Genomic DNA, 17,095 nt, shown 5'->3' with positions numbered 1-17,095 from the left:
CCTCTTTCCTAAAGGGAAGTCCAAATTCATTTGGTTCCTTACCAAATTCTGGAACAAAATCAGGGGAAAATTGACATCCACCATGTGATAGGAGAAACTGGCTTCATCTGGGCCCTTCTCATATGAGCACTTCTGTCTTCCACAGCACAAATATTATTCTTGCCATGTGTGTTTTGGCAGCAAACACCCTACTTTGCTGGAAACCTCTTCTGCCTTCTTTCCCAATAAAATAGAGAACAGTTTAATCATCAATAAAGTATGAGTAAGAGACACAAATGTTCAAGAGAGAAAAAAATTGGAACTCAAAATCTTACAAAAATGAATGGAGAAAAACATCTTTACATGTAATTGGAAAAGCAATATACTATTAGAATAAATATTATAATAGAATAAATAGTTTGTTGTTTGTTTTTTTAAAGACACAGAAGTTCTTTCCTTATTCCCTTCAGTTGACAGTCATTCAATTAATATTTATTAAGCACCTATTGTATGTATTCTAGGGAAGGGAATATACATTTATATAGCACTTACTAAGTACTAGGCACTGTGCTAAACACTTTCACAAATATCTAATTTGATATGCCAGGTACCATGCTAATGCTTTCTAAGAGCTCATTGCCTAATAGAAGAGGAAACATGCAAAAATCTCTATATCAATAAGATGTAAGTAATATAAAGTAGAGGTCATTTCAGAGGAGAGACAGTAAGGCTAAGGAGGACTGGGGGCAGAGTATCAGGAAGAAACACAAGTATTTTGCCCCATCTTCCCAATTCCCCCAGACATGTGTAGATAATGCACCAGCCTGCAGCAGACCAAATTTTGATGCGGAAACCCAAGAAAAAAAATTAAAGGGTGCCACTTCTCCAGCTCAAATCAGGAGAGAGAGAGAGAGAGAGAGAGAGAGAGAGAGAGAGAGAGAGAGAGAGAGAGAGAGAACAGAGAGAGAGAGAGAGAGAGAGAGAGAAACAGAGAGAGAAACAGAGAGAGAGACAGAGACGAGAGAGAGAGAGAGAGAGAGAGAGAGAGAGAGAGAGAGAACAGAGAGAGAGAGAGAGAGAGAGAGAGAACAGAGAACAGAGAGAGAGAGAACAGAGAGAGAGAGAGAGAGAGAGAGAGAGAGAGAGAGAGAGAGAGAGAGAGAGAGAAGAAAGAGAGAGAGTTGTAAACCCTGGTGATGGAGTCTTACCAATAGAGTGACACAGGGAGCATTTCAGGATCCTGGAAAGAAAACCCATATCAGAACCCCTAGAGGTTGTGAAGGGAGCAGGAACAGATGCTATGTGGTAAACTTTGTAATTCACTAACTAGGAATAAGTGCCATATGGCAACTTTGTTGTTCCCTAGCCAGGAATAGGTGCAATGTGGCAACTTTGTTGTCCACTAGCGAGGAACAAGTGCCATGTGGCAACTTTGTTGTTCACTAACCAGTTCTAGGTTATAAATTCAGATCAGACAATCAAGAGTGAGGAGCCACAGAAGGAATCGAGTTATGGAATCAAGTTCCAAAGCAAGTAGCACTAGTGTGACTCAGACCTCGGGAAGAAAGAGGGATCTTGGTTCTAGTTTGTAGCCTAATTTGAAGACTGCAAAGGCTTTGGAACCATCACAGGAATCTCAGAACAAAGGGGAGACTATAGCTGTGCAATCATGACCAATTGAACTCTCCAGCTGGCTGATGAGAACTGAATACCGCCCCAACTTATTATTGCTCAGGGAAGCATAGGATTCTATGGCTGACTGCATGTGGGGCTGGGCAGCGGGAAGAAAGGTTGAGGAGTCCGGGATAACATTTAGATTTGGAGCCTGAGTAAGTGGGAGGACTGCAGTGCCCTCAACAATGCTAGGACATTAAGTTAAGAGAGGGGAAGGATAAGGGGAAAAAGATAAGTTCAGTTTTGGACATATCGAGTTTGAGATGTCTAATGGCACCTCGGGTTTGAGATGTCTAATGGCAGTTATAGTCTTAAGGTATGAAGGGATGTTGAGGTGACACAAGTCTTCTGAGAGTCATCTGCTTGGAGGTGATGATTGAGACCACGGGAGCCAATGAGATCGGTACATGAAAGTCTCGACAGAAAAAGGAAGAGAGCCCAGAAGAGCTTTGGAGGAAACCCTCTGTCAGCAGGTGTAATGGAAAATTTGACAAAAGAGATTGAGAAAGAATGAGCAGCCAGGAGACAGCAATCGAATGACAGCTTGAGAGAGCAAAATGTGAATGACAGTGTCAAGTACAGATACATTAAGATGAATGGGGACAGAGACAGCTACATCGAGCTATGGTGGATAGAGCACAGGCTCTGCAGGCAGGGGAACCTGAGTTTAAATCCAGCCTCAGGCACTAGCTGTGTGATCCTGGGCAAATCATTAATCCTGATGGCCTCCTCCCAAAAAAAGGAAAGAAGAGGGGAAGAAAAGGAAGAGGAGGAGGAGGAGGAAGAAAAGGAGGAGGTGGAGGAAGAAAAGGAGGAGGAGGAGGAGGAGGAGGAAGAGCAGGAGGAGCAGGAGGAGGAGCAGGAGGAGCAGAAGGAGGAGGAGGAGGAGAGAGACCAAGAGCAGGAGGAGAAGGAGAAAGATGAAGAGAAGGAGAAGGAGAAAGATAAAGAGAAGGAGGAAGATGAAGAGGAGGAGAACTGGAAAAAGACCACTGGGAAGTGGGGTTGCAAATGCAAAAAACAAAGACAGTCTCTTCCCCCAAAGAGCTCACGATCTAATGGGGGAAGACATAAAAGGAAGCTTAAAAGGAGAGGGGAAGAAGGTACCCACACACACAGGGATATGGAGGAAAAATCCAAAGGAATTCAGTCTGGTGGGAAAAGAACAGAGCTTCCTCACTCACTCAGAGGAATCTCAGGCCATTCAATCAGGGGCCAGGAGCTATGTCACTCAGGACCTCTGGGCACTCGGGGGCTTTGAACTGAATCAGGGCCAGAACCTGTGTGTGATCACCCTACAGTGGTTCTCAAAGTCTGGTCCAGAGCATCCTGGGAATCTCTGAAATCCTTTCAGAGAGTCTACAAATTCATAATTAGTTTTTATTTTTAATGTGATCAACATCTATAACTATAAACCACATAAACAAAAACTCTTTGGACAGATCCTCAATCATTTTTAATAGGATAAAGATATTGAGAACAAAAGTTTGAGGACCACTGAAGGATAGGATTCAGTTTCCATGGCATCCTTGCTAAATAGTAAAAAGCCCCTCAGACTCTGTGGAAAGTCCAGAAGCTCCGAAGGCGGCCCACCTTAATCACACCCAACCAGGGGGAGGCCTTGGGCTTCTGACTCCCATGGGCAGGTGGATTACACCCTCGCTACCAGCCGAGTTTGTAGAATCAGGGTTGAACTGAAGAAGTCATCAGTTAAGTGAAATTCAATCAAGGGTTCCTGATTTCAAAAACCAGTGTGTATGTTTAAATAAAAATGTGAAATCTAACCCTGCCATCGGGTCCTGTTCTCCCTTTGCTGGTATCCCTGAAGTTCTGTTATCCCCATTAGCGTTAATTAACCCAAAGCTAGTTATACTTAGAAGGTGGCAGGCAATCCGAGAACCAGAAACAGATAGCCAATGAACGTCCTCTTGTGAATCCAGGGCCCTGTACGGTGCACACGTTTGAGAGCTGTGGCACATATCCCAGCCACTAGAGACTGCTCTCACACCTCCTGATATTCACACCATTAAACAAACCTAGGCAAGGGCAGTAGGGTCTGCTGCACCCAGCCCCCTATGGCAAGGGGAGCATCACTTTGAGCAACTCAGGGGAGCAGGGTGGCAGGCTCATTTGTTGGAAGTCTTTCTTTTTTTCTTTCCTTCTTCCTCTTTCCCTTCTTTCCTTTCTCTCTTCTTTCCCTCTTTTTTCTCCCTTTTTTCTTCCTTTTTGCCTTCTTTCTCTCTTCCTTTCTTTTTCATTTCTTTTCTTCCTTCCTTCCTCCCTTTCTTTCATTCATTTTTTTCCTCCACAGTTCTGGGAGGCAATTATTGTAGAGAGGAAAGATTTGCCATTGCACAGGAAAGAAAAGTATTGTCTAAAATCCAAGGTTGGCCAGATGACCTGAATCTGGGAGGTCAGGAGCATTGCAGTGAGAGGGGAGAGGAAGTGCATGTGTAGGGTAGAAGAGCAGGTAAAGAGAGAATTCCTCCCCTTTCTACAGCACATGGGCCACAATGTCTCTAATCCCAACACCGTCCCCAAGGCCACAAATCCTCTAGAAATGAGAAAACAAGCAAAACGGATAATCTTGAGTGTGTCTGTGATCCAAGGGAGCCTTAGGAGAAATTAAAGGAGAGTGACCTGGGGGCGGGGGTGGGGGGGGAGGGGGGGGGGAGAACCAACGTAGTTCATACCTCACCCGGGTGGTGAGTAAGGAGACCCAGGTAGAATTTCAGACCGCCTGGCTCAGGGGGGCTCCATCTGTTCAGTGTTAGATCCTGATGGAACTGGTCAATAGGAAGACTGATCCGTGAACTCAGGTTGTGGAAAGAAGGCCAGGGCAAAAGTCTGGGTATTCCCCCAAAAGCCCATCTGAAGTGTGAGCTGGAAGGCAGGGATGCTCATGGGAAGAGCAGGGCTCCTAGGAAGGAGAAGGCGATAGAGCCCCTTTGTCCTCTGCCCCTTGCAGAGCCCAGCTACAGGCATCCATCTTTAGGGGCTGATCTTGGTCTGAGCCAAACCCAGACAGAGAAATGTCCGAAATGCAGCCCCCATTCCCAGCTCTATTTAGCTTTTCCCCAGACTGAAACCGGGCTCCCTCCAGGGCTGTGGTGGGGGTACAAAGGGGAAGGGAATTCATCAAATCAGCCCCCTACTCACCAGGATGTCACGGTGCTGACTAAGCAATCCGTGTTTGCGTGGAATTGTACACGTCACTCTGGGGCCTCAGAAGCGAGACTTGGGAAAGCCCCCAAGATAGTCCTGGGTACTTGGGACCTTCTCTAAGTCTCCGTCACACCCCTAAATACAGAAGCTCTCCTGGGAATCCTGGTTGGTCCCTTTGATGGGGGTATTTCTGTTCTTTCCGTGAATGGAACTGGGTATAATAGGGGGCAGCCCAGGTACCATCTGGTGCATCCTGCCTGGCTTACAGGGTCCTGCTGCCCAGTCTCACCCAAGAAAGAAGGAATCAAGCAGCCCACCTGTGCCCAGCTGGGGTGGCTGAAGCCAAGGCTAGGTGGGCAGAGGAGAGACAGAGATGGGCAGAGACAAAAAGAGATAGAGAAGCTGACTCTCACAGGGCACATCCCGAGTCCAGCAGGGTGGGGAATGGGAGGAGGAGAGGAGGGGAGAGTGTGAAATAGAACGAACTTGGGGAGGTGGATGTGAACCCTATTTGCCTCCAAGGGTGAGGAGAGCTTCCTTTTCCTTGGTCTCTATTTCTCTCTATCTTTGCCTGTCTTTGTCTCTCTCTGTCTCTCTCTCTCTGTTTTCTGTCTTTGCTCTCCCTGTTTCTGACTCTGTTTTTCTGTCCTTGTCTCTCTTTCTTGCTCAGTTTCTCTCTCTTTCTGTTTCTCTCTGTCTCTCTCTGTCTCTGCCTCTATCTCTGTTTCTGTTTTTCTGTCCTTGTCTCTGTTCCTGACTCTTTTGTCATATCTCTTTCTCCCTCTTTCTTTCTTTCTCTCTCTGTCTCTCTGTCTTTCTGTGTATGTGCCTGGCCTCTGTCTTTCTCTGCCTCTGTCTCTGTCTCTCTTTTTCTGTCCTTATCTCTCTGTCTCTCTCTCTCTCTTTCTTTCTCTCTCTCTCTCTCTGTTTTTTCTGTCCTTGTCTCTCTCCTTCTCTCTGTCTCTCTGTCTCTGTGTCTCTCTCTGTCTCTGTCTCTCTCTGTGTGTCTCTCTCTGTCTCTCTCTGTGTCTCTCTCTGTCTGTCTCTCTCTCTCTCTCTCTCTCTCCCTCCCTCCACCATCCCCCACTGACTAGAGAAGTCCAGTAGGTCAGGGAGCTGCCCCCCCTTTCCCCCAGTGGCCCCTCTCAGGATGTCCAGCTCAGACAGACCCTCAGGGGAGACAGACGTCCGGCAGCTGCTGAAACTCTACCGAACCGAGATCTCCATGGCGGTGGACGACACTTTCCCGTTGCTCCATGGCCTGGCCGATCATGACGTCATCACGGAGGACAAGTTCAGGGTAAGAGAAGGAGCCGTTTCGCCTCCCTGGGGCCGTGGGGCGGCGGGTCTCACACCCCTTTGTGCCCGGATGCTGGATGAAAACCTGTGAGAGAAGGCTGTTCCTCACCCTCCCATCCCCGGTTGTGAAAGGTGAGCTTGGGGATCCACCATGGCGCTGATGCAGCCGCTGCCCACTCAAGCCTGTGAGGCTCCTGACAGGAGCCAGGCTCTCCCCAGCAGGGCGGGGAGGGAAGGGAAAAGGGGAGGGGGAAAGAGGAAGGGAGAAGAGGGAGGAGAAAGGGGAAGAGGGGAAAGGAGAGGGAGGGGAGTGTCCCCAGCCACCAAGGAAGGGGCTGACCTCAGTGACCTCCAAAGTCATTTCTCAGCCAATGGTTGCAGGAGAGGGGGAGATGGGCAAGAGCTGCCCGACCTTCCCGTGCCCACTCCCGTGCCAGGCTACTTCCCTTTAGGAGACTCAGAGTCTGGGAGAAAAGGACGGCTGCCACAAGGCGCTCCACGCCCTGCTCAGCTGGCTCCTGGGGAGGGACTCAGCCTCCATCCGCGCCTTCTGGGCGGTGCTGTTCAAGGACTACAACCTTGAGAGATATGGCAGGTTACAGGCCATTCACAGCAGTTTCCCCAAAGGTGAGGGGGGTGGTCTGGGGTCCCACTGTCTAGCCGACGGCCCTGGCTGGGCCAGTTTGCCCCCCAGTCCCCGGTGCCCCGCTTCCACGGGCCCCGGCTTCCTCCTCTGCATGGGAAGGGCCCCAAGGCCCCCAGGGGACATGCCCCCCACAGAGCCCTGCCCGTGCCCCACTCACACAGAAGCCCCCCTCCCTTGCAGATGTGGACCTCAGCCGAGGCCACAAGGGGAGGAGGCCCCCAGCCAGCCTGAAGGTCTCCAGTACATACAGACTCCCGGGGAAGCGAAAGGGCCTGGAAGAAAAGGAGGCCCCTCAGCCGGCCTCCCAGGCCCCGAGAGGTGCTTCCAGTCCAGGTGAGTCCTAGGAAGACTTCTCGAGTGCGCCTGGCGCTTCCACAGCCGCCCCGTCACAGGCCTGGCTCCCCACCCGCTGTGGGCATATGTCCTGCCTTAGGGGGCTCAGGTCCCACCGCCCCCCACCTTTTCCCAATAAGCCCAATATCTGCCTGAGAGTCTCTTACTCTGTTATCGCTAATCAGGACCCCCCCACAAGGTGAAGCCCCCCAGGAAGCCAGAGAACTCAGAGCCCCCGCGCTTCCCCCTGGGAAACGGTGAGTAAAACCTCTTCCAAGTGTCCCTCGCAAGGAGCCCCTGTGGGACCCCACCCCCCGTCCCGGGGCCAGGTCAGGCCCATCCTGGGTGTGTGGATCCTCCTTCCGGAGGCACCTGCCTTCAGGACCAGGTGAGGGGGAACAGGCAGCAAGGGCCTGGGAGACAGCTGTGGCCCCTGCACCCTCTTGCAGCTCCTCGGGCCCCTTGACCCAAATCACCAACATGGCCAAGGCAGCTTCTGGTTTGCCAAGATCTTTACAAACAGGACTGCCTTTGGTCCTCACTGTGCCCATTTCACAGAAGAGGATCTTGAGGTTCAGAGAAATTCAGCGATAGTCACAGAGTCATGCAATCCATGTCAGGTTCCAAGGTCAGAAGGTTTATATGAGGATAGGGGAGGAGGAAGGCACAGGGAGGCTGCAGAGAGAGAGAGAGAGAGAGAGAGAGAGAGAGAGAGAGAGAGAGAGAGAGAGAGAGAGAGAGAGAGAGAGAGAGAGAGAGAGAGAGAGAGAGAGAGAGAGAGAGAGAGAGAGAGAGAGAGAGAGAGAGAGAGAGAGAGAGAGAGAGAGAGAGAGAGAGAGAGAGAGAGAGAGAGAGAGAGAGAGAGAGAGAGAGAGAGAGAGAGAGAGAGAGAGAGAGAGAGAGATAGATTATGGGTAATTTAGAGGAAGCTATTTCAGTTGACAGCTGAGAGCAGCAGCCATGATGCAAAGGTTGGAGAAAGGAGAGAAGGGTAGAAAGTGTAGAAGCTTTGTGGGGAGTCCAGGTGATGAAGAGCGAGGAGACAGAGCCTGGGCAGTTAGCAGGCTGGGGGATCCTGTTGGGCTTTAGGAGGAAGAGGGCAATGGGGCGGGTTTGTAACAGCAGCCATGAAGGAGCTGTAGAGGAGGGAAGGCTTCAGCTTCGAGAGTGGGAATGTGCCAGAGGAAAAAAATAGAAAAGTTTGGGATTAAACCTGCTTGTGGAAAGGCTGGCCTGAGTGCAAGGCGCTAACTCCTCACATCAGACTGGGACAAAGGGGAGGGGGAGGATGATGTTACGAGGCTGTGAGAGAGAGAAGAAAGGGGAGAAAGGGCAGGTCTTGGTGAATCTTTGGAGCAGATACAAGGTGAGTTTTCAGCTGAAAAGGTGAAGGGAGGGAGTCCAGGGGAAGAAAAGGTTTAGAGAAGCTGCCGTGCTGAGTTATTAACATGTGAAAGAATGGCTCGCTGCAGGGAGAGCCTTATGGGAGAAATTATGTAAAATAAAATTGTTATGGCTGGTTCTGTGATTTTCTTCAGCTTCATTCAGTGGTAGATAAATGTGGAGAAGAGGCTGGTGGGGATGAACTGGTTCACACAGGGACCCAGCTGGGGAGGAGCACGGCCATTGCTCAAGAAATGAGGTTGGGAGGGACCCGAGGTTGCCGTGAGGATGGAGAACAGGAATATGGGGGGGGGGGGCGCTTTGGTGCAACACAGACTGAACAGTGTCTTCCTCTCTTGTCCCCACAGGAATCCGGAGCGTGTCTGCTTCGGTCCAGAGGGCTGTGGCCGTGGCCGCCAGTGAGCTCCCGGGCACCTGCGGGGCAGTGGAGGGGGTCCTTATTAAACAGGTGTTTGAGTCAGGTACCTGACGTTGGGGGGCAGGACCTAAAGAGCAGATGAAGGGGCCAGACGCTCTGTGGCCAGGGAGGGGAAGGGGGCCTGCTGCTGAGCTGATGGGGTGGCCTGGCCTTTTGCATCCACATGGCCCCAGGAGCTGCTCTGAGGACTGAGGGCTGTGGAGCATCTGGAGACTGGGGAGGGGGGGCCTCCAGTCCACCAGGATGGACCCCGGGGCCCCTTTTCCAGGAGGCTCCAAGAAATGTATCCAAGTTGGTGGAGAGTTTTATACACCAGGCAAGTTTGAGGAGCCCAGTGGGAAGAACAAAACAAGAAGCCCGAAGCCGCCAACCCGAACCAAAGCGACCCAGGTGCCCCAAAACGTAAGGCCTGCAGGAAGGGAGGGAGGGAGAAGGTCCCTGCAGCCTCCTCTCCCCTAAAGCAGGCACTTATTCTTCCTCTGGCCTGCACTGGGCACCTGACGGCAGCCCTGCTGAGGCTCTAGCCAGCAGAGAGGCACCCAGAGGTGCTGGTCAGGCTCTGGGAAGCATCAGGGGCCAGTGGTCGTCCCACTGCAAGACTAACCCCCTTCCCTGACCCCTGGACCCCTGGCCAGAGGCGATGCCTCTGGGGCCTCCTCCTCCCTCAGATGCTCATCGCCTGGCTCTGGGCCGGAGGAGTGGCCTCTGATGCCTTGTTGGAGGCCCTTAGCATCTCCATTGCCTCTGCAGCAAGCCTCTTCCCAGAACTGCTGCATAGGAGCTTTGCCCGCCGCAGAGGGCACCGGCTCGGGGGCAGAGCCCCTTCCACTGGGTGAGGGCCCTCTGGTTTTCCGCCCCCAGGGCAGAGCGGAGCTGCAGCTGAGCCAACAGAGCGGCGGGCCTGCCACGCCAGCCCAGCCCCCAGAGCTGCACCTCCACCAGGTAAAGATGGGCTTACTCCGTCCCCTTCCCTTTCCCACCCCTTCTCCCCCTCCTCTCCCAGCTCCACCATCCCCAGCCCCAGGCTGAGATGAGATGGGGCAGGTTCAGATGTGAGGAACGGGCAGGTAAGAGCAATTACAGAATTCAGACCCATCCTCCAGGAGACCCAGACTTTAATTTGCATGGATGGCCATTTTTAAGTATCTGAGGGGCTGCATTGGAAAGAGCGAGCAGCTTTGAACCCCCAACTCTCGCCCAAGGCAGAGCCAGAGGCCTGGGGGGGGGGGAAGCTACAGTCTGGAGGCAGAGAAGACTTTCCCACACTGAGAACTGGCTCCCAGTGGTCAGAAGCAGGTGAGCGGCTCCTCCAAGTAGAGGCCGAGGGCTCACCTGGTGAACCCTTTTGGAAGGATGCAGTTGGGGAGGGTCCTTCCCGCTCTGACATTCTGTGTCCTGTGGGGGAGGTAGAGGGGATGAGTCATTAACACGATTGTGCGAGCAGCTCACTGTGCTTTGGGAAGGTCCTAAAGGGCCCAGAGCAAGCTGGTGGGCACAGGAGAGAAGAAAAGCAGGGACATGGCTCACCGGGTTGGGGAGGAGGTGACATGGACCCCTTAAACCACCTGAGCTAGCCTGGGCAGCCCTGAAACGGCCGCCTGCCATGGCCCAGTGGGCCCATCAGACTGGGGTCTCCGGCTCAGACCTGTAATTAAGGAGGGTGAGTATGGAGTTGGCCCCACCCTGGCATTTTGGTTCCCCCCTTTAGAAGAATGATGATGAATGTGCTGTATGTAGAGATGGCGGGGAGCTGATCTGCTGTGATGGGTGTCCCCGGGCCTTCCACTTGGCCTGCCTGGAGCCGCCATTGACAGAAATCCCCAGGTAAGAGCCAAGGGATCCTGGGTAAGAGTCAAGGGATCCCGGGTAAGAGCCAGGGGATCCCAGGTAAGAACCTGGGCTCTGCCACTATTGGCGTGCCAGGTGGGGGCCTGGGGCATCTGGACAAGACCATTTTATAATCCATCTCCCAACCAGAGGGTGGGAAGTGTAGCTGGACCATTGTTCATCTTGTCCAGAGAACACAGGGAGTTCATCTAAGGAAACTGGGCTGGGAGGTAGAGGAAGATCAAGCAATACAATAGACCCCCCAGGCTGTGAAATGACAAGTGAGAGAGCTGGGTGCTCATCAGCTGCGTCCGGGGCAGGACAGCATCCAGGACCAGGGAGGGAGCGTGTGGCTGGGAGCAGGACCAGGGAGGAAGCGTCCTGCCGGCCTCTGTTCTGGTCAGACCCTCCGGGTCCCTGCTCATCCCAGTCTGGGATGAATAAACTCGGAAAGGTTCGGAGAAGCTTGCCAGGATCGGGAAGTTCCTGAGTGCGTGTCGCATTGGGGACCATGACAAGTCTCCAGTGTTTGAAGAGCCATCTTGGGGAGGAAGGTGAAGGCTGGTTCTCCTTGACCCCAGAGGACAGAACCAAGAGCGAGGAGGTGTAGCGGGGTTGGGGACAAGGCCAGGAGACAGCAAGGAAGCAGGTGAAGGCTGGATGTCATAACCTCCCAGGAGGCCAGAAGGGGAAGGGACTGCCTTGGGAGGAGGTGAGCGCTCCTTGCTTGGAGGCTCAGCCACTTCTCAGCTCTGCTAAGTAGGTTTCTTTTGGGGAAGGGTCCCAACCAGCCGTCCCTGAGACTATAAATCTGTGACCAAAATGGCACTTCTAGACTTCCTGAAATAAGTGGTGTGGGGAGGAAGGGTGCTGGGGGCACCCGTGAATGGGCTCTCCCCTTCCCCCTTCTCTGCCTCCAGTGGGATGTGGCGGTGTGGATGCTGCATAGTTGGGAAGGTGCACCAGGACGGGCGTCACGGAGACCAGAGAGACGGCCCCTCAGAGACTCTGGTACAGCCCCCCAAATCCACAGGGATGCGAGTGCTGTTCTCCAGCAGTGACCTTGTCCAAAGTCCTCACTTTCTCTCCCAGAAGGACATAAGTCAAGAGTTGGGGGGGGGGGGGTAATGGACAATGAGAGTTTCCTCTCCAAGATAACTCCTCAAACACTTGGCGATGTTGTCCATAATCCTCCTCTTTCCCAGAAGGACATAAAGTTGGGTCAGCAGACACTCGGTGTGAGTCGGCCTTTCCTTCCACTGATGGTGTCCAAAAGCGGTCATTTCGCATTCAGAGCTGGACATTCTTGTTCTTTCCAAGCAGGCTCCCCTTGGGCTAAGGCCAGCTAGAACACAGGTGAAGAACCCCACCCAGGAGCCCCCCCCAGGACTGGGGGCCACTTTCACCTTCAAGCAGCCTCTCCCCCCTGCTTCTTCTCCGGCCCTGATGTCAGCCCTTCCCCTGACTTCCTGCCAGCCCCTGCAGAGCTCGGGGCCTGAGAGGCAGCAGGTGAGCCAGATGCTGCAAGGTCACAGGCTGCGCATTTCCAGGGCTTTTCCAGGCCACCCTGGCTCTGGGCTTGGGCTGACCCCTTCAAGCAGGACTCTAGGCCCTTCTGCCCTTTCCCCCTCCTCGGGAGTTACCTCCAGACCGTACTTTTAGGCCGCAGGGCAGGGGCTGGTCAGGGGGTCACAGATGACCAAAGCAGCCTTCTGTTAGACAGCCATCCCTTTAAGGAAGGCAGCCAGGCCTTTGGGACCACAGACCCCTAAGGCTGGCGAGGGCCCCAATGGCCAGTTCATTCAACCCACAGCTGCTCCCCTGTTACATCCTCCCCAGGGGGCTGCTCAGACTCTGCTCACAGACCTACGGCAAGGGGGCAAATTGTTCCATTCTGGAACGGCCTTCCAGGTTAGCAAGTCCTTGGCTGCAGCTCGTGTTGTGGGGCTGCAGAGCTCCCCACCGAGGGTCTTTCTGCCCCCAGGGGCTCTCTGCCACGGCCATGATTCATTTCCAGGCAGCCCTTTTCTGGCAGACTCTCTCCTCAGTCCCCAGAACATTTGTGGCCGTTGGGGGCCAGATGAGAGGAGGGGGACGCTGTGCGGGCTGCTCACATGTCCACACTGCCCTCTCAGTGATGGCATCTCTCTATAGCAGAAGCTCTCGGCTGAAGAGCAGTGTGGGGTCTGCCAAGGAAGTAAGGACGTGCTTCATTGCGCCCAGTGCTCCAGGGCCTTTCACTGGCACTGCCACTTTCCAGATGACTCCAACAGCACAGGGTGAGTGAGGTCTCGGGGCTAACGGCCAAAGCGAGCCTGCTGGAATGGAGCCCTCTGGGATTCCACTGGGGCCCATGGAGGGACCCCCTTGGGGCCCCTGAGATCCCTGATTTCAGTGAACATCGGGTACCTTTAGCACCCCTGCCCACCTGCTAAAAGGATGCTGAGATTTTGCGTTTAGAGATACATTTCTTTGGGTGTTAGGCATTATGGGGCCTTCCCACCTTTGTGGGAGTTACTGAGTTTAGGTTAGAAGGGAAGAGAGGAGGGGTAACTTGGGAATTTATGGTCCAGAAGAAAGTCCTGGGCCAGGTAGGGAAGATGTCCTGGGCTTCCATCAAGGAACGGGCACCAAAATAGAGAATGCTCAAAAAACCATCAGAATTGCTGCTCTCCTTCTCAAGGGGTGAGGGAGGGATAGGCGGGAGAGAGAGAATTTGGGAGTCATTTTTTTTTATTTAAAAAAAAATAATGTTGTTAGGCAACATATAATGAAACAAAATTTTAATTAAATTTAATTTAATGAAATACATTTTTAAAAGACAGCAAAGTGGATGTAGGTTGTCTCTGACTATAGAAACAGGAGGTTCCTCTGGGACAAGCTCCAAACCTAGTTACCTTGAGCTTGGTAAGCTGAGCCTTTCCCCAGGAATGGAAACATTACTGTGGCAGAAACCTGACCTCTGCTCTGCTTGGACGACTGCACCCTGACCGCAAGCCCAGCTCACCCCACCTTCCCCCCAACCATTAGCAGGCTTGGCTTGTGCCAGAGAGCATCTCTAGCTACTCTCCCTGCCCTTTCCTTCTGATTCAGGGGGATCATCAAGTGCAAACTCTGTTCCCAAGCCCCCGTCCTCCCTCCCGGAGAGGATGCTCTGAGCCCCAGCATCTCAGCCCTGGAGCCCATGAAGGTCAGTGGGGTCCTCAGCCCAAATTCGTCGATCTACTGAGACTTCCTAAACCCTTCCTGAGCAATGGTCCCCACCCTGCAAAGTCTAGAAAATCCTTCCTTGTGTGGACAGGGGCAATGCTGAGCTGTTCACTGTGTGAGCTCCCCAGAGCCGTCCCAAGAACCAGAGGGAGCTTTGGGCATCCTGCGCGTGGCTTCATAGGCCACTGTACGTTGGAAATGAGGGGAAGCTGGGAGGCTTAGTACGGACCTGATTGAAGGGGGCCAAGCCCCATCTGTAATTCAAGTTAGTCTAGAAGATATTGATGAATGCATTAACTAAGTAAACTTTCCTATTGTTCAGGCATTTTTTCAGTTATATCTGACTTTTCATGACCCTGTTTGGGATTTTCTTAGCAAAGAGGCTTTTCCCGTCTCCTTCTCCAACTCATTTTACAGACAAAGAAACTGAGGCAAACAGGGTTCAGTGACACGGCCAGGGTCACACAGAGTATATCTGAGGCCAGATTTGAACTCAGAAGATGAGTCTTCCTGACTCCAGGCTGGTGCTGCCCCTCCCAGAGGTTCTTAACTCACTAAAGTAACCTTATATTCCTGCTGCTGGCTTTCCAAGCTGCCTCATCCACAGGGCTCCCCAAATGTTCAGAGGGAGCTCATGACAAAGCCCCTTTGGGCCTGTGGGACAAGTCCTAAAGAAAGGTGGGAAAGAGAGTTAGAAATGGTGGCCCCTCTCCTCCTATGGCACAGGTGTGCACTGACCCATAATCCCAGAGAGGATACTGTGAGCTCCAGCATCTCAGCCCTGGAGCCTGTGAAGGCCAGCGGGGCCCTTAGCCCAAACCTATTGATCTACTGAGAGTCTTCCCAGAGGATCAGGACAAACTCTCGGACAGGGTGCTCATGTAGCTTGGTCTGACATTCACTTCTCTCCACCCCAGGCGAGTGGAGAGTCTTCTCGGACTGAGACCATTCTGAATAAAGATGAGCTGGACTCATTTCTGGGAGAGGTAACTGACCTGTGGAGCCTTACCTTAGCCCCTAGCGAATTTTACCTTATTGGATTTGGCCCATCGCTCTAGATAGCCCTTCCATCGCCTTAGTCTGGAGCCATGTCCCTTCGATGCCTTCGTCCAAGCCACTGCTGAATGTATTATCATCCAGGGCTCAAAACAGCTCCCTGGGGCACTCCGCTAGAGATCTCCCTTGAGACTGGACTCAAATTTATAAAATAAGTCTGTGGATCCAGTTCTTCTGCCCGGGCCACCATTTGGCCTTCCTCCTACCTCCCATCATTTTGAACTAATGTTCTTGGACCTAATGACCTGGGTATTCCTCTCAACTCTGAATTGATGATCCCAGAGTCAACTGTGTCCACTGTGTGAGCTCCTTGGGTGATGATCCCAGGGTCAACATTAGTTTGTTTGTTTTTTTTTTTTTCAGGTGGGATAGAGTGAAAGTGGGCTGAAATTGAGGGATGGGTTGGAATGAGATGGAAGAAAAATTGGTGTCCATGAAAATCTAGAATCATGGGATCCTACACCAGAACTGGAAAGGGCCTTAGAATCCATCCCTCTCATTTACAAGGGAGGAAACTGAGGAAACGTGGTTCAATGAGTTACTGAGATTCACATTGCTATTAAGTATAGCACCCATGATTTGTCCCTGACTCCAAGGGCTGCACCCCATCCACTAAGCCCTGGCAGCTTCTCTGATAGAAGGGGCTCCAACCCCCATCCCCCTCCACCGGGGGCTCAGGAACCAATGCCTTATCCATTAGGCAGGCAGGTGAATGGCTACCTCATCACCTTTGCCTATAATGCTGTGGTCCTTTGAACCCTCTGAGAGCATGGGGGGCTCTGTCTTCCAGAACTCCTTTGACGGAATCCTGCAGTGGGCCTTCCAGAATATGTCACGGCCCCTTTCTGAGGCCCAGGGCTTTTTCTCTTAACGCCCTATAAAAATGGAGCCCAGCCGCTCACGGAGGAATGCAGACAGGTGATGGTGATGGACATCTTGGGAACGCCTGGGCTCTTCCCACAACCATCCCCGCCAATCTGCAGCTTTCTTGTGCTTGCCCTGAATGTGGGAGCAATGCCAGTGTTTGGCCATGTGATGCCACGGGACAAAAGTACTCAAGATTATTCATTTCTGGGCTTTGTGGGAGGGGCTATGGGGTGGAGGGAAGGGGGATGGAGAGAGTGGAAGAAGCAAAGGTGGAGGCCAAGGAGAGCCCATCCTGAGTAAAAATCAATAAGGTGAATAAAATAAAGAATAAAATAAAATACAACTAGAGACTTGAGGTACAGGGGAGAAGGGCGGGAGCACCCAGAGGCTTCAAAGACCGCCAGTGACATTCTGAACATTCTGACTTCGGCACATGATCTTAGAGCAATCGTTCATGTCTCGTTTGGGAGTGCTCCTGAGCAGGGCATCAGTGGGTCATAGGGAGTTCCACAAGACTACATTACCACATTGCACAAACACAATTCTCACCTGTGGGACAGGTGCTGCTGAAAGGAACACCAGCTCTGTCACTGGGGAACACCGCGACCTTGCGCAAATAACGGAAGCTCTCAGGGCCTCCCATCTCAGGTCCCTGCCAACTCCAGCTTCCACAACCCAAGGGACCCCTCTTGCCTGGGGGCAAGTCTCATCTGGAAGACAAACCCAGCAATCTCACAATCTCTCCCAGATTGGGGAAATAATCCAACAATAGCGGGTCCTGCCCAAGAATGAGCCTTTCTGGGCACACGGGTGAGGATGGGGCCAAAATCTAGGACTCTCTCCCGGGGTTTTGATGCATCTACACCAACGAGAAAATGTGAATGGCTCAAAGAGGAGGCAGGGACAGGGAGGATTCAAAGGAAGGGGCCATTTCCTGGGGTCTGGCTCTTCCGTTTTCCTGGGCCCAGAACTCAACGTTCTTGGGTGAGCCTGGGGCCTCCTTTTGCCCAGATGCACAGCCTCCCCTGGGGTACGGGACTATGCTCCTCATTCGGCCCTTCCCCAGGATTCAGGAACCTCTGCCTCCGCCCCGTCAGGATTCAGTTTGGTGCTTTCTAGGTCGGGTTGAAGGAGTTTGGGGAGATCCCTCCTGCTTCCTGTCACTCCTCTATCAAAATAAGCTTTTTCAGTTCATATGGGCACCTGTTGTGCATCCG

The 17,095-nt window shown here is 52.5% G+C and overlaps 1 protein-coding gene across 1 annotated transcript; it reads left to right on the top strand.

The window, feature by feature from the left end:
* The first annotated feature begins 5,968 nt into the window (after positions 1–5,968).
* Positions 5,969–16,088, top strand: AIRE (autoimmune regulator). Its single transcript, XM_031968564.1, has 15 exons — positions 5,969–6,118; positions 6,570–6,744; positions 6,944–7,096; positions 7,282–7,353; positions 8,848–8,961; positions 9,187–9,320; positions 9,669–9,860; positions 10,627–10,742; positions 11,666–11,756; positions 12,069–12,254; positions 12,585–12,656; positions 12,900–13,024; positions 13,839–13,935; positions 14,792–14,941; positions 15,802–16,088. The coding sequence occupies exons 1-15, from the start codon at positions 5,969–5,971 to the stop codon at positions 15,880–15,882; spliced, it is 1,908 nt and encodes a 635-aa protein (XP_031824424.1). The 3' UTR covers positions 15,883–16,088.
* The last annotated feature ends 1,007 nt before the right edge of the window (positions 16,089–17,095 follow it).

Source organism: Sarcophilus harrisii, chromosome 4, assembly GCF_902635505.1.
Source record: "Sarcophilus harrisii chromosome 4, mSarHar1.11, whole genome shotgun sequence".
NCBI lineage: Eukaryota > Metazoa > Chordata > Mammalia > Dasyuromorphia > Dasyuridae > Sarcophilus > Sarcophilus harrisii.
Note: the sequence above shows the minus strand (reverse complement) of the source record. Positions and strands in the feature narration are given on the sequence as shown.